This window comes from Pavona decussata, unplaced genomic scaffold (genome assembly GCF_977016875.1).
Source record: "Pavona decussata unplaced genomic scaffold, jaPavDecu1.1 SCAFFOLD_107, whole genome shotgun sequence".
NCBI classification, from domain to species: Eukaryota; Metazoa; Cnidaria; class Anthozoa; order Scleractinia; family Agariciidae; genus Pavona; species Pavona decussata.
In genome coordinates, this window is record NW_028145521.1 from 757,675 (window position 1) to 771,400 (window position 13,726).

General features: G+C 36.5%; 1 protein-coding gene across 1 annotated transcript; it reads left to right on the forward strand.

Moving 5' to 3' along the window:
* Positions 1–11,614: 11,614 nt before the first annotated feature.
* LOC146471013 (uncharacterized) lies at positions 11,615–13,489 on the forward strand. The gene has a single exon (XM_085121340.1). It carries the CDS (start codon positions 11,783–11,785, stop codon positions 12,413–12,415), a length of 633 nt encoding a protein of 210 aa, XP_084977466.1. The 5' UTR covers positions 11,615–11,782; the 3' UTR covers positions 12,416–13,489.
* Positions 13,490–13,726: the final 237 nt, after the last annotated feature.

A 13,726-nucleotide genomic window follows, 5' to 3' on the forward strand; every position in this document is an offset into this window, starting at 1 on the left:
CGCTGTTTTATTTTGTAGAGAAGACATTTTAATAGTGTTATCACAACAGCATGAACAAAACTGATTTTACACCTGGCCGGCGTTGTTTCTGCACTTCCGACACCTGAAGACAAAATATATTGCACAATGATATGCTTTGTGTCTAAATTCAAATCTGCAGTCTTGGATTCAACAGAACTGTCTGTTTCTCTTGAATAAAACGTGACCTACTAAGGAGAATTTTCTTCCAGATTCATTTAGTTTTTAATTGATACACGCACGGTATTTAATTCGGCACGCTTAATTTAAGTAAGCTTCTTCTGAAGTTTGTTACACAGTTTTAATGTAACGTTTTCTTTTACTTATTGACAAGCTTATCTCATAAACTGTTTCGTTTATTTTTCTTCAAATTTCAGTCATTTAAGCTGGAAGTATTTTCTACCATTTTAAAGCGCTTAACAGATTAAAATAACAATTTTTTTTAAACAACAATCTCACGTGTTTAAAACCGTGCAAACCATTGACAACCTTATATAACGACGGCAGATTAAATGACGCACGTTTCAAAATCATTAAAATGAACAATGATCACCGCGCAAAGCTTACCTCACAGTGCACGTACTTCCGGAAAAGGCTTGCATTAACAACAAAAATCGATCAAAAACAAAATATAGAGATCAGTTTTTTAAAACAACTTCAAAGAAATATGGGGGTTTTAAGAACTAAATACAGCGCGCAGTTAGATATTAAAGTTAATTTTCCACGCAAAATGCAATGCACTTTCCTCATCTTATGCTTACGACACAGGAAATCACAGCATGTAGAGACTGAATAGTTAACCCGCAAATCACGATCGAGGAGAATTTCTCTTGTTATGTAACGTGAAACAAATTCACTTGTTTAAGGGCAACACACCTGCGAACTTGGGCTGGAATTGCTTCCTGATGTAAAAATATAAAAAGAAATCACAGACGCAATTGTGTCTTCAGATTAGATTTAACGTTGAAGCGTGAAGCGTGAAACATGGAAGAGCAGGGACGAGATAGCGAGACAAGTCGTTCAAACAGTGTTCCTTCCAGAAAGTATTAAATTTATGACGCGAAATCTACCAAATTCCCCGACAGTTTCCGAAAGCTGTTTCAACTCTCAGTCAGTGATGTCGAATACTACGCTGACGAAAGCAAAGACGAGACGCAAGAAAGCGAGCGTTTGTTTTGCGAGGAGATGTTGTCCTTAGCGAGGAAAAAATCGGAGATACTTTGTGTTGGCGGTCAATACCAAGCAAATGACGCAAAATCTTCTGCGATGCGGAATGGCTACCCTTCGCCTTCTGTAATTTGTTATCCTCGCGGAAGTGTCTCAAATTTCTTGTTTCCTTTCTCGGTGTATCCAGCGAGCACATATAACTACTTTCTCGGCAAATCAGACGAGGCTGATTTAATGTCAAAAGAATACGGAGGTATATGTAAAGGAGAATTTGCCTTTAGTCAAAGAGCAACTAGAGCGGTACCAAGCTTAGAAGAACGGGATAAAAAGGGTGGAAATGCGAACGATAAATATTGGGATAAAGGAAACGAGTTTACAAGCAATGAAGCAGTAAAAAAGAGAAGAATGGAGTTATCTACAGAAGACGGAAACGCTACAAGGAACATAGCAGATGAAAGTTCGAGCTACTGGGAACGAAGACGAAGAAATAACGCTTCCGCAAAAAAAATCTCGCGACGCGAGGAGGGCGCGAGAACTACAAACACAAATCAAGGTGGCTTTCCTTGAAAAACAGAACATGAGAATGCTGACAGAGTTGATGGCTGTTCGCCAAGAAAACGTGTGTTTGCGAAGGGATTTGAGCGCTCAAACATAGAGGTCAAATTGAGACATTAGTGAGAACTTTTGGTTGTGTTATTTACTGAGGAAACTTATATCAATGTTGAAATAACTAGGAATGAAATTCTTTGAATAGCCTCAAGTTTGCATTCAATTTTCCTCTGTTTTTGTTTCTTTGAACTGAGACAAATCAATAAAATAAATAAAAAGATAACATAGATGAATGGCGTTATTTAATTGTCACTGTATTCAGCGCAGAGCACTAGTTGGGGACCCTCTCCCGATCGAATTGGTGGGAGGCGAATGCTCTCACCACTGCGCCATCCTTGCTCCCCCAAAATGCCCAATATATGTCCTGATATAGTTTTTAAAACAGCGATATCGTTACGTTACATAAACCTCCTCTGCAACTGTTATTTCATGATGAGAGAGTTTATATTTTTCATACCACATTGTTATGAAACTGTGTCACTTCTTGTGTAAACTGGGAGTTTATCTAAATTCAGTTATCTTCCACTCGTAACTCGGAAATGAAAAAGTTTTCTGAAATGTCTCCTTGCAATGCAGCATCTCAAATGAACGCAACAATTTAGACTTTATCTAGGACTTCACGGGCCACAAAGATTGTGGGTGTGTTTTGTAAGAGAAAGACTGCTCAAGTCAGAGAAGATCACAAAATTATCATAATTTGCCAAGTTTTCAAAACAGATTGTTCCGTTCTACAAGCTTGTGTCTTTGTGGCAGCATTTTGTTATATACATGACTTTTATTGATTTTCAATAGTTTTCTGTTTAATTAAACAAGTATAAAGTGCTTTGTTCTGAAGTGCTTGACCGTGCAATCGCAGAGAAAATGTTCCTCTCATAGCTAAAACTGGTTACTCGAAGCTACTTGAGAAAATTGTCGGGAATCGAATGAACTTGATCTATTTTTTTTGTCTGTCGTTAAAGTTGCGGTTGTAAAACATTGCAGAAACAAAAATCATAGTAAAAGAGGCGGTAATTTTTAATTTGATATTTTAAAGGCAAATCGGCATTTTTCGGTTGGAACATTTATACTGTTACCGGAGGCGAAAGCAACTTGCTTCTTTTTGTTTCATAACAAGCTAGAACAACTCACGTGTTTCTGTGCGATAAAACCCCCGCAAAATTGCACCTTAACTACAAGAAAAATACGTAAGACAAATCAAATGATGCAGGAATTATTTGGTAATAACACGTAGCAAAGAACAGCGATGTTCAAAACCACGTGATTATTGAGATTAAGCGTGAGTTTTTACAAACGCTGACTTTTTACTAATTTGCCAGAGGCTTATGGAAAATTCCAGATGAATTCACTGCTAAATATGAAGTTTCTTCACTACTGGTCTGCTCGGCTTACACGAGAGCAACTAGAGCGGTACCAAGCTTAGAAGAACAAGATAAAAAGGGTGAAAAAGCAAACGATAAATATTCTGATAAAGGAAACGAGTTTACAAGCAATGAACGCTTAGAAAGGAGAAGAGTGGAGCTATCTACAGAAGACGGAAACGCTACAAGGAACATAGCAGATGAAAGTGCGCGCTACTGGGAACGAACACAAATCAAGGTGGCTTTCCTTGAAAAACAGAACATGAGAATGCTGGCAGAGTTGATGGCAGTAAATAGTGTTCACCAAGAAAACGTGTATTTGCGAAGAGAGCTTACCGCTCAAATGGAAAGGCATCATATATAACGTTTGGTTGTACCGTTTTCTAACGAGAAACTCTATCACTGTTGTACAAATCAGGATCGAAAGTGTTTAAAGCGCTCAAAGGTTGTATTTAATTCACATTTTAGTTGTGTTTAACTGAGCGATGTATTTTTGAAAGCATTTATGTTGATAACGTCAACAAAACAGACAATTTTACTAACAATAGACCAACAGACCAAAAGAAGGATCGAAACGTACCAATCACTCTGTTCAGTCTTCACAAGCAATAACATCACGGCTTGCTGATAAACGACCAATAACATCTCGACTTCGTTGACCAATCAGGTTAACAACCAGCGACATTTAAATCATCTACTAACGTTCCACAATTTACTCGACTCTACAGATGACTTCCGCTATTGTCGAAACGTCATGCATGTGTGTTATATATATGCGTTATTGACCAAGCGTGAGGTCAAAATGGCTGGATATTGGCCAAGTTCTTTTTTCCGTTTTTATGGACCGAGACGAAGTCGAGGTCCATAAAAACGCAAAAAAAGAACGAGGCCAATATCCAGCCATCTTGACCGAACAGGCTTGGTCAATAAAGGATTTATTATATGGATTTACAATCAAGTTAAAACTACAAAAACAAAACAAAACACGACATGAAACTGCTCTACTCGGAAAGAAATTCTTCATAGCCGGCCGGTGCAAGATTTATTTTCAGTGCATTTTTGGATTAGCATGCAATCGTGGAAAACAAGGAATCCTAAATTATCTTAGGGCTCTAACTTTATAATGGCTTAAAGGGAGTATACAATTATTGAGAACGAAATATTTAGATTTTCGCAAGAGCAGGAAGATTTGAATAGGATCCGGCAAATTCGCCATTTTCAGCCGATCGCGCAGTGGCGTAAATAATAAAAATTTTTACACAGTTTTCGGCTTCCAATCATTAATTCTTGAATGAAACAATAAATTTTGAGATTATATGCAAACATAAGCCGAAAAAAAGAGCAGGTAAATCAGAAAACTGTGCAAAACTTTGACAAGATTTTGTTGTTTACAACAAGCAAGACGCGGCTAAATTAAAAACGTGAGCTTCTTCGGCGAACTTGAAAAAAAAAAAAACTTTTCTGAACTGCTCTAAATACTAAACGCAACTTCCACTATGCTATGATTTAAATACAGTCATTGCAAACCTAGAGAACTTATCAATTTGGCACTCGACTTGAGACAATAAGTTTTTCAAAATCAATTCTATCTAAAATACTACACGCAGAGCAACTCACCGATTCAACTCACATTCATTGTAGCTGAAACAAAGTTTTCACTACACTAGGACGATTCCAGTCTCTTTCCTTTCCTTTAGGTAAATGTTGAGAGTTTACCGAACTTTTTAGTGAGCGTTTTCCCCAAAAACAACGAGAAAATCGAAGAAAACCCGCATTGTTGTTGGGATTAAACTTTCGATGCCAAGCGGACGGGCAACGGGTAATCCCGAGCGGGCAAGATAGCTCCATCTTTCGGGTAGCCAATCACAGCGCAGGATTTGACTCATCTTGCCCGCTCGCGGAGCCAGCCATATAATAAAAGATATTAATGACTTACACTACCAAGCTCACACGTGATTTCTCGTTCTAGAAAGTGAATAATTAATGTTTAGGAAACCTCCGTATTTGGAATCCTGAAATGTTTTATATTATTGCTGCATCCATTTTTACCGCAAATATAATTGAAAAGAATCTAGGCCAAACTAAGATTGAAACCTACGATTTTAGTTTATTTGAATTAATATTGAAGCTTATTTTTAATAAAATGGGCTTTATAAATCACATCCCCCCTCTGTGAAAAATAATTCAGGGATTTTATAATTTATATTTTCAGTTCGGCCCCTGAGCAAACAAAAATATTTATGGAGATAAATCTGTTTCTAGTAAGTGTAAATTAATATTCTCCCCAATTTTACCTTTATTTCTCCTCGCTGATAAAGTCAGCTAATTTTTTCCATTACAACGGTTTGTATAAAATATCTCTAGCAGGTCGTGGTTGTTAACTGCATAAGTCAATATATTATACCATACCATACCATACCATACCATACCATACCATACCATACCATACCATAACTTTTACTTCATATATAAGATTAGTTTTCATTCAATAGTTTGTGCGGTTGTGCTACAACTTTAAAAAAAATAGGTTCTAATACTAAAGTAATACTAACAAATAATATCCTATTCAAAAGCTCATTAATAATTCATAACCCCACTGACCTATCAAATGGCCGATAAAACATCACTTGCAGTGGTTTTAAAACCCGATAAAATCTCCTCCTTATTAGTATGCAGTGTTTAATGTTTTTCTCGTATGCTAATTTCCAACGTTCACAAAAGCATTATTGTTATGACCTCTCTTGACACACGCTTTCCAAGGAATATTTTTGAAGCCGTTCAAAAAACCCGCAGCACGTGTTTTATCGGGACTAAAACCACTCGGCTGCGCCTCATGGTTTTAAATGCCGATAAAACACTGCTGCTCGTGTTTTAAACATAACTTGAAATACTTAACATGCAGTCTAGTAGACAAAATTCCACTCTGTCTCGAAATATTTAAGGGGATTCAACCTTAAACTCATGTTTTTCAGTATGTGCGTTCCTCATACTTTTCTTTCATAGTCTCCTGTTTGTTAACATTCGATAATATGGCTTTCAAAAGCGTTCCAAATAATGGTCCTCTGTGTGTTATTGAATTTTTCCTGATTTATTGAGTGTTGAAGCGACGGTACAATAAGTTTGTGGTAATTCCGGAGATTGTCGTGTAATCTTCCAAAAAAATTCTGTTATAAGACCCACATACACAAAAGCATTGGATAAATCCTCGCGCAGGATCTTAAGAAGACTTTAAAATCAGTATTAAGAGTATTCAGAAAGATTATGACAGATCTTTGAAAACTTTCCGTGCTTGGAAGAGCAATTAATGCGAGAAGTCGGCAAACGCCGTGTTCGTTTTTATGCCAAGCCGTTATTAAAAACGCTTGGCGGCCCCAATCATTTCATTCGCGTTACAGAATTTAGTGTAGTTATATATGATTTCATTTGAGGAGCTTAAATAGGCGAGTTTGCTAACGTCGTTATAGAAGGAAAAGAAGCACATTGCTCTATCTTTGTTCTATTTATAAACGGCGCAAAATTGAAATAAAAAACAAAAATCATTAACATACTGAAACGAATTCCCCAGACAATTTAATCGATTGCGTTCATCCTGCATGGCCTTTGTTTTAGCGTACTAATTACTCAATTTTCGTTCAATAAAATAGTGATTTAAAAAGATTTCTCGATAAAATATTCACTAGAGTGAAATTCCAACTAGTTTTGTGCCACCGTAGAAAGTCTCAACAATTTCTCAAAGTAATCGAAATTTTGTACACCATAATCCATTTAATTTTACTCGCTTTTTTATGTTGTAGAAAAGACATTTTAATAATGTGATCACAACAGCATGAACAAAACTGGTTTTACACCTGGCCCGCGTTGCTTCTGCACTTCCGACACCTGAAGACAAAATATTTTGCACAATGATATGCTTTGTGAGTTAATTAAAATCTCTTGGATTCAGCAGAACTGTTGTTTCTCTTTAATAAAACGTGACCTACTAAGTAGAATTTTCTTCGAAATTCATTTAGTTTTTAATTGATACACGCACGGTATTTAATTCGGCACACTTAATTGAAGTAAGTTTTTTCTGAAGTTCGCTACTCAGTTTTAATGTAACTTTTTCTTTAACTTATTGACAAGCTTATCTCATAAACTGTTTCGTTTATTTTTCTTCAAATTTCAGTCATTTAAGCTGGAGATATTTTCTACCATTTCTCTGATCTCACGTGTTTAAAAGCGTGCAAACCATTGACAACCTTATATAACGACGGCAGATTAAATGACGCGGGTTTCAAAATCATTAAAATGAACAATGATCACCGCGCAAAGCTTACGTCACAGTGCCATATACGTCCGTGAAAAGCTTGCAATAACAAAAAAAAAAATCAAAAACAAAATATAGAGATCAGTTTTTTAAAACAACTTTTAAGAAATATGGAGGTTTTAAGAACTAAATACAGCACACAGTTTGATATTAAAGTTGATTTTCCACGCAAAATGCAACGCACTTTCCTCATCTTATGCTTACGACACAGGAAATCACGGCAGGTAGAGACTGAATAGTTAACCCGTAGATCACGATCGAGGAGAATTTTTTCTTGTTATGTAACGTGAAACAAATTCACGTGTTTAAGGGCAACACACCTGCGAACTTGGGCTGGAATTGCTTCCTGATGTAAAAATATAAAAAGAAATCACAGACGCAATTGTGTCTTCAGATTAGATTTAACGTTGAAGCGTGAAGCGTGAAACATGGACAAGCAGGGACGAGATAGTGAGAAAAGTCGCTCAAACAGTGTTCTTTCCAGAAAGTATTACATTTATGACGCAAAATCTACCAAATTCCCAAACAGTTTCCAAGAGCTGTTTCAACACTCTGTTAGTAACGTTGACTACTGCACTGACGAAAGCAAAGACGAGACGCAAGAAAGCGAGCGTTTGTCAGTTGGTGAAGAGATGTTGTCCTTAGCGAGGAAAAAATCGGAGATACTTCGTGTTGGCGGTCAATACCAAGCAAATGACGCAAAATCTCGCGCGAGATGGAATGCCTATCCTTCGCCTTCTGTGATTTGTTATCCGCGCAGAAGTGATTCAAATCTCTTGTTTCCTTTCTCGGTGTATCCAGCGAGCACATATAACTACTTTCCCGGCAAATCAGACGAGGCTGATTTAATGCCAACAGAATACGGAGGTATACGTAAAGAAAAATTTGCTTCCAGTCAAAGAGCAACTAGACCGGTACCAAGCTTAGACGAACGGGATAAAAAGGATGGAAATGCGAACGATAAATATTGGGATAAAGGAAACGAGTTTACAAGCAATGAAGCAGTAAAAAAGAGAAGAATGGAGCAATCTACAGAGGACGGAAACGCAAGGAACATAGCAGATAAAAGTTCGCGCTACTGGGAACGAAGACGAAGAAATAACGCTTCGGCGAAAAAATCTCGCGACGCGAGGAGGGTGCGAGAAATACAAACACAAATCAAGGTGGCTTTCCTTGAAAAACAGAACATGAGAATGCTGGCAGAGTTGATGGCTGTTCGCCAAGAAAACGTGTGTTTACGAAGAGAGCTCGCCGCTCAAATGTAAAGACATCATATATAACGTTTGGTTGTGCTGTTTTCTAACAAGAACTATGTCACTCTTGTAAAAATCAGGATTGAAAGTGTTTAAAGAGCGCAGAGGTTGTATTTAATTCACATTTTTAGTTGTGTTTAACTGAGCGATGTATTTTTAAAAGCAGTTATATTGATAGATAATTTAACATAAACGTCTTCTCCGTGCAGGAAGCATCTTGGTTATTCCATGTTGAGAGAGGTGATATTTTTCATGTCACATTGTTATGAAACTGTAATCTTGATACTTTTATGTAAACTGAAAATTTATATTAAATCAGGTACCTTTTGCTCGTATATTAAATCAGGTACCTTTTGCTCGTAATCAGCAAATAAAAAAAAGTTGTTTGAAAAGAGAATCTCCAAATGTTTTTGTTTGTTACCGAGTGTAGCATCTCGAATGAACACATCTCAATTTAGACTTCATTCAGGACCATCACGGGACACAGATTGTGGGGTATGTTTTGTAAGAAATGGACTGCTCACACCAGAGCAAATTATAAATAAAATCAGAAATTATTAAGTTCAAAAAATAAACTTTGTTCCGTCAGTTTTACGAACTAGTTTCCTTCCAGTAACAGTATCATGCTACATATAAAGAAAAACTTTTATTACTTTTTAATTGTTTTTAAAGTGATTTATCGCGTAAACGAAATTTGCCCCTAAGACAAGGCGGTATTTATATTCAATAATAAATATTTTGTTTTAATATCACACCAGGTAACCGCATTCAGGCTAACGACTTCTTTCCCAAAACTATTTTTCTTTGACATACTTTAAGATTCAATAAGAAGTTCAATAGTCGGTAAATTAAAGCTACTCGTGAAAATTGTCGGGAATCGAATAAACTTGTTCTTTCTTTCGTTACTGCGAAGGATTGTTGAAAAGCATTGCAGAAACATGAAAAGCATGCAATGTCTTTTAAGCAGATAAAAGAGGTAGCAATTTCTAATTTGCGCAACCGAACTAAAGCCAAATCTTTAGTTTCGGTTGGGACATTTGCATTGCTACCAGAGGCAAAAACAGCTTGCTTCTTTTTGTTTCATAACAAGCTAAAACAACCCACGTGTTTCTTTGCGAGAAAATCTCCGCAAAATTGCACCTTAACTACAACAAAAACTCCTATAACAAATCAAATGATGCAGGAATTATTTGATAAATTCACGTAACGGAAGACCAGGGTTGTTTAATACCACGTGACCACTGAAATCACGCGTGAGTTTTTTAATCCCTGGATATTTCTGGAATTTTCCAGGGAATTTGGAAAAATTCGGAATCTGAATTTTTTTCGCGACTCTATCTGTTACGCAAAAACTGAATTTTAATTTCAGACATACGAAATATCCCAAAGTATGTCAAAGTAAAATGGTTTTGGGAAAGAAGCCGTTATGGGTGCTTGGAAGAGCAATTAAGGCGAGAAGTCGGCAAACGCCGTGTTTGTTTTTATGCCAAGCGTTGTTAAAAACGCTTGGCGGCCACAACCATTTCATTCGCGTTACACAATTTAGTGTAGTTATATATGATTACATTTGCGGGCCTTAAATAAGTGAGTTTGCTAACGTCGTAATGGAAGGAAAAGAAGAACATTGCTCCATCTTTGTCCTATTTAAAAACGGCCTAAATTTGAAATAGAAACAAAAAAAATCATTAACATGCTGAAACGAATTCCCCAGAAAATTTAATCGATTGCGTTCATCCTGGCCTTTGTTTTAATTTTCGTTCAATAAAATAGTGATTTGAACAGATTTCTTGATAAAATATTCACTCGAGTGAAATTCCAACTGGTAGAATGTAAATGAAATTTGTACACCATAATCCATTTAATTTTACTCTCTGTTTTATTTTGTAGAAAAGACATTTTAATAGTGTTATCACAACAGCATGAACAAAACTGATTTTACACCTGGCCCGCGTTGCTTCTGCACTTCCGACACCTGAAGACAAAATATTTTGCACAATGATATGCTTTGTGAGTTAATTCAAATCTCCAGTCTTGGATTCAACAGAACTGTCTGTTTCTCTTGAATAAAACGTGACCTACTAAAGAGAATTTTCTTCCAAATTCATTTAGTTTTTTATTGATACACGCACGGTATTTAATTCGGCACGCTTAATTTTAGTAAGTTTCTTAAGTTCGTTACACAGTTTTAATGTAACTTTTTCTTTAAGTTATTGAAGAGCTTATCTCATAAACTGTTTCGTTTTTTTTCTTCAAATTTCAGTCATTCAAGCTGAAGATATTTTCTACCATTTTAGAGTGCTTAACAGATTAAAATAACGATTTTTTTTTAACAGCAATCTCACGTGTTTAAGAGCGTGCAAACCATTGACAACCTTATATAACGACAGCAGATTAAATGACGCGGGTTTCAAAATCATTAAAATGAACAATGATCACCGCGCAAAGCTTACCTCACAGTGCATATACTTCCGGAAAAGGCTTGCATTAACAACAAAAATCAATCAAAAACAAAATATAGAGATCATTTTTTTAAAACAACTTCAAAGAAGTATGGGGGTTTTAAAAACTAAATACAGCGACCAGTTTGATATAAAAGTTAATTTTTCACGCAAAATGCAATCCACTTTCCTTGTCTTATGCTTACGACACAGGAAATCACGGCATGTAGAGACTGAATAGTTAACCCGCAAATCACGATCAAGGAGAATTTCTCTTGTTATGTAACGTGAAACAAATTCACGTGTTTAAGGGCAACACACCTGCGAACTTGGGCTGGAATTGCTTCCTGATGTAAAAATATAAAACGAAATGACAGACGCAATTGTGTCTTCAGATTAGATTTAACGTTGAAGCGTGAAGCGTGAAACATGGACAAGCAGGGACGAGATAGTGAGAAAAGTCGCTCAAACAGTGTTCCTTCCAGAAAGTAATACATTTATGACGCAAAATCTACCAAATACCCGAACAGTTTCCAAGAGCTGTTTCAACACTCTGTTAGTAACGTTGACTACTGCACTGACGAAAGCAAAGACGAGACGCAAGAAAGCGAGCGTTTGTCAGTTGGTGAAGAGATGTTGTCCTTAGCGAGGAAAAAATCGGAGATACTTCGTGTTGGCGGTCAATACCAAGCAAATGACGCAAAATCTCGCGCGAGGTGGAATGCCTATCCTTCGCCTTCTGTGATTTGTTATCCGCGCAGAAGTGATTCAAATCTCTTGTTTCCTTTCTCGGTGTATCCAGCGAGCACATATAACTACTTTCCCGGCAAATCAGACGAGGCTGATTTAATGTCAACAGAATACGGAGGTATACGTAAAGAAAAATTTGCTTCCAGTCAAAGAGCAACTAGACCGGTACCAAGCTTAGACGAACGGGATAAAAAGGATGGAAATGTAAACGATAAATATTCTGATAAAGGAAACGAGTTTACAAGCAATGAAGCAGTAAAAAAGAGAAGAATGGAGCCATCTACAGAGCACGGAAACGCAAGGAACATAGCAGAGGAAAGTTCGCGCTACTGGGAACGAAGACGAAGAAATAACGCTTCGGCGAAAAAATCTCGCGACGCGAGAAGGGCGCGAGAAATACAAACACAAATCAAGGTGGCTTTCCTTGAAAAACAGAACATGAGAATGCTGGCGGAGTTGATGGCTGTTCGCCAAGAAAACGTGTGTTTACGAAGAGAGCTCGCCGCTCAAATGTAAAGACATCGTATATAACGTTTGGTTGTGCTGTTTTCTTACAAGAAACTATGTCACTCTTGTAAAAATCAGGATTGAAAGTGTTTAAAGAGCGCAGAGGTTGTATTTAATTCACATTTTTAGCTGTGTTTAACTGAGCGATGTATTTTTAAAAGCAGTTATATTGATAGATAATTTAACATAAACGTCTTCTCCGTGCAGGACGCATCTTGGTTGTTTCATGTTGAGACAGGTGATATTTTTCATGTCACATTGTTATGAAACTGTAATCTTGATACTTTTATGTAAACTGAAAATTTATATTAAATCAGGTACTTTTGCTCGTAATCAGCAAATAAAAATAAGTTGTTTGAAAAGAGAATCTCCAAATGTTTTTGTTTGTTACCTCGTGTAGCATCTCGAATGAACACAACTCAATTTAGGCTTCATTCAGGGCCATCACGGGACCCAGATTGTTGGGTATGTTTTGTAAGAGATGGACTGCGCACATCAGAGCAGATTATAAATAAAATCAGAAATTGTTAAGTTAAAAAAATAAAGTTTGTTCCTTCAGTTCTACGAACTAGTTTCCTTCATAAAAGTTTTATGTTACATATAAAGAAAAACTTTTATTACTTTTCATTTGTTTTCTGTTTTTAAAATCAGTTTAATTTACTTCCTTTTTAAAGTGATAAATCGCTTAAACGCGGACGAAATTTTCCCCTTAAAACTAGTCGGTAAAATTAAACCTACTCGAGAAAATTATCGCGAATCGAATTAACTTGTTCTGTCTTTCGTTACTGTCGCGAAAGACTGTTGAAAAGCATTGCAGAAACATGAAAAGCATGCAATGTATTTTAAGCAGATAAAAGAAGAAGCAATTTCTAATTTGCGCAACCGAACAAATCTTTAGAATGGTTGGGACATTTGTATTGCTGCCAGAGGCAAAGACAAAATGCTTCTTTTAGTTTCATAACAAGCTAAAAACAACTCACGTGTTTTTGTGCGAGAAAACCCCCGCAAAATTGCACCTTAACTACCACAAAAACTCGTAAGAGAAATTAAATGATGCAGGAATTATTTGATAATTACACGTAACGGAAGAACAGCGTTGTTCAATCCCATGTGATCACTAAAATCACGCGTGAGTTTTCCAATCCCTGGATATTTCTGGAATTTGCCAGGCCAATTTGGAAAAATTCCACACGAATTAAATTCTGAATCTGAATTTTTTTCGCGACTCTATCTGTTGCGCAAAAACGGAATTTTAATTTCAGACATACGAAATATCTCAAAGTATGTCAAAGAAAAATGGTTTTGGGAAAGAAGCAAGAA

What these genes read in the sequence shown, in the direction of transcription:
- LOC146471013 (XM_085121340.1), top strand. Translation starts at nt 11,783, where the DNA reads ATGTTGTCCTTAGCGAGGAAAAAATCGGAGATACTTCGTGTTGGCGGT.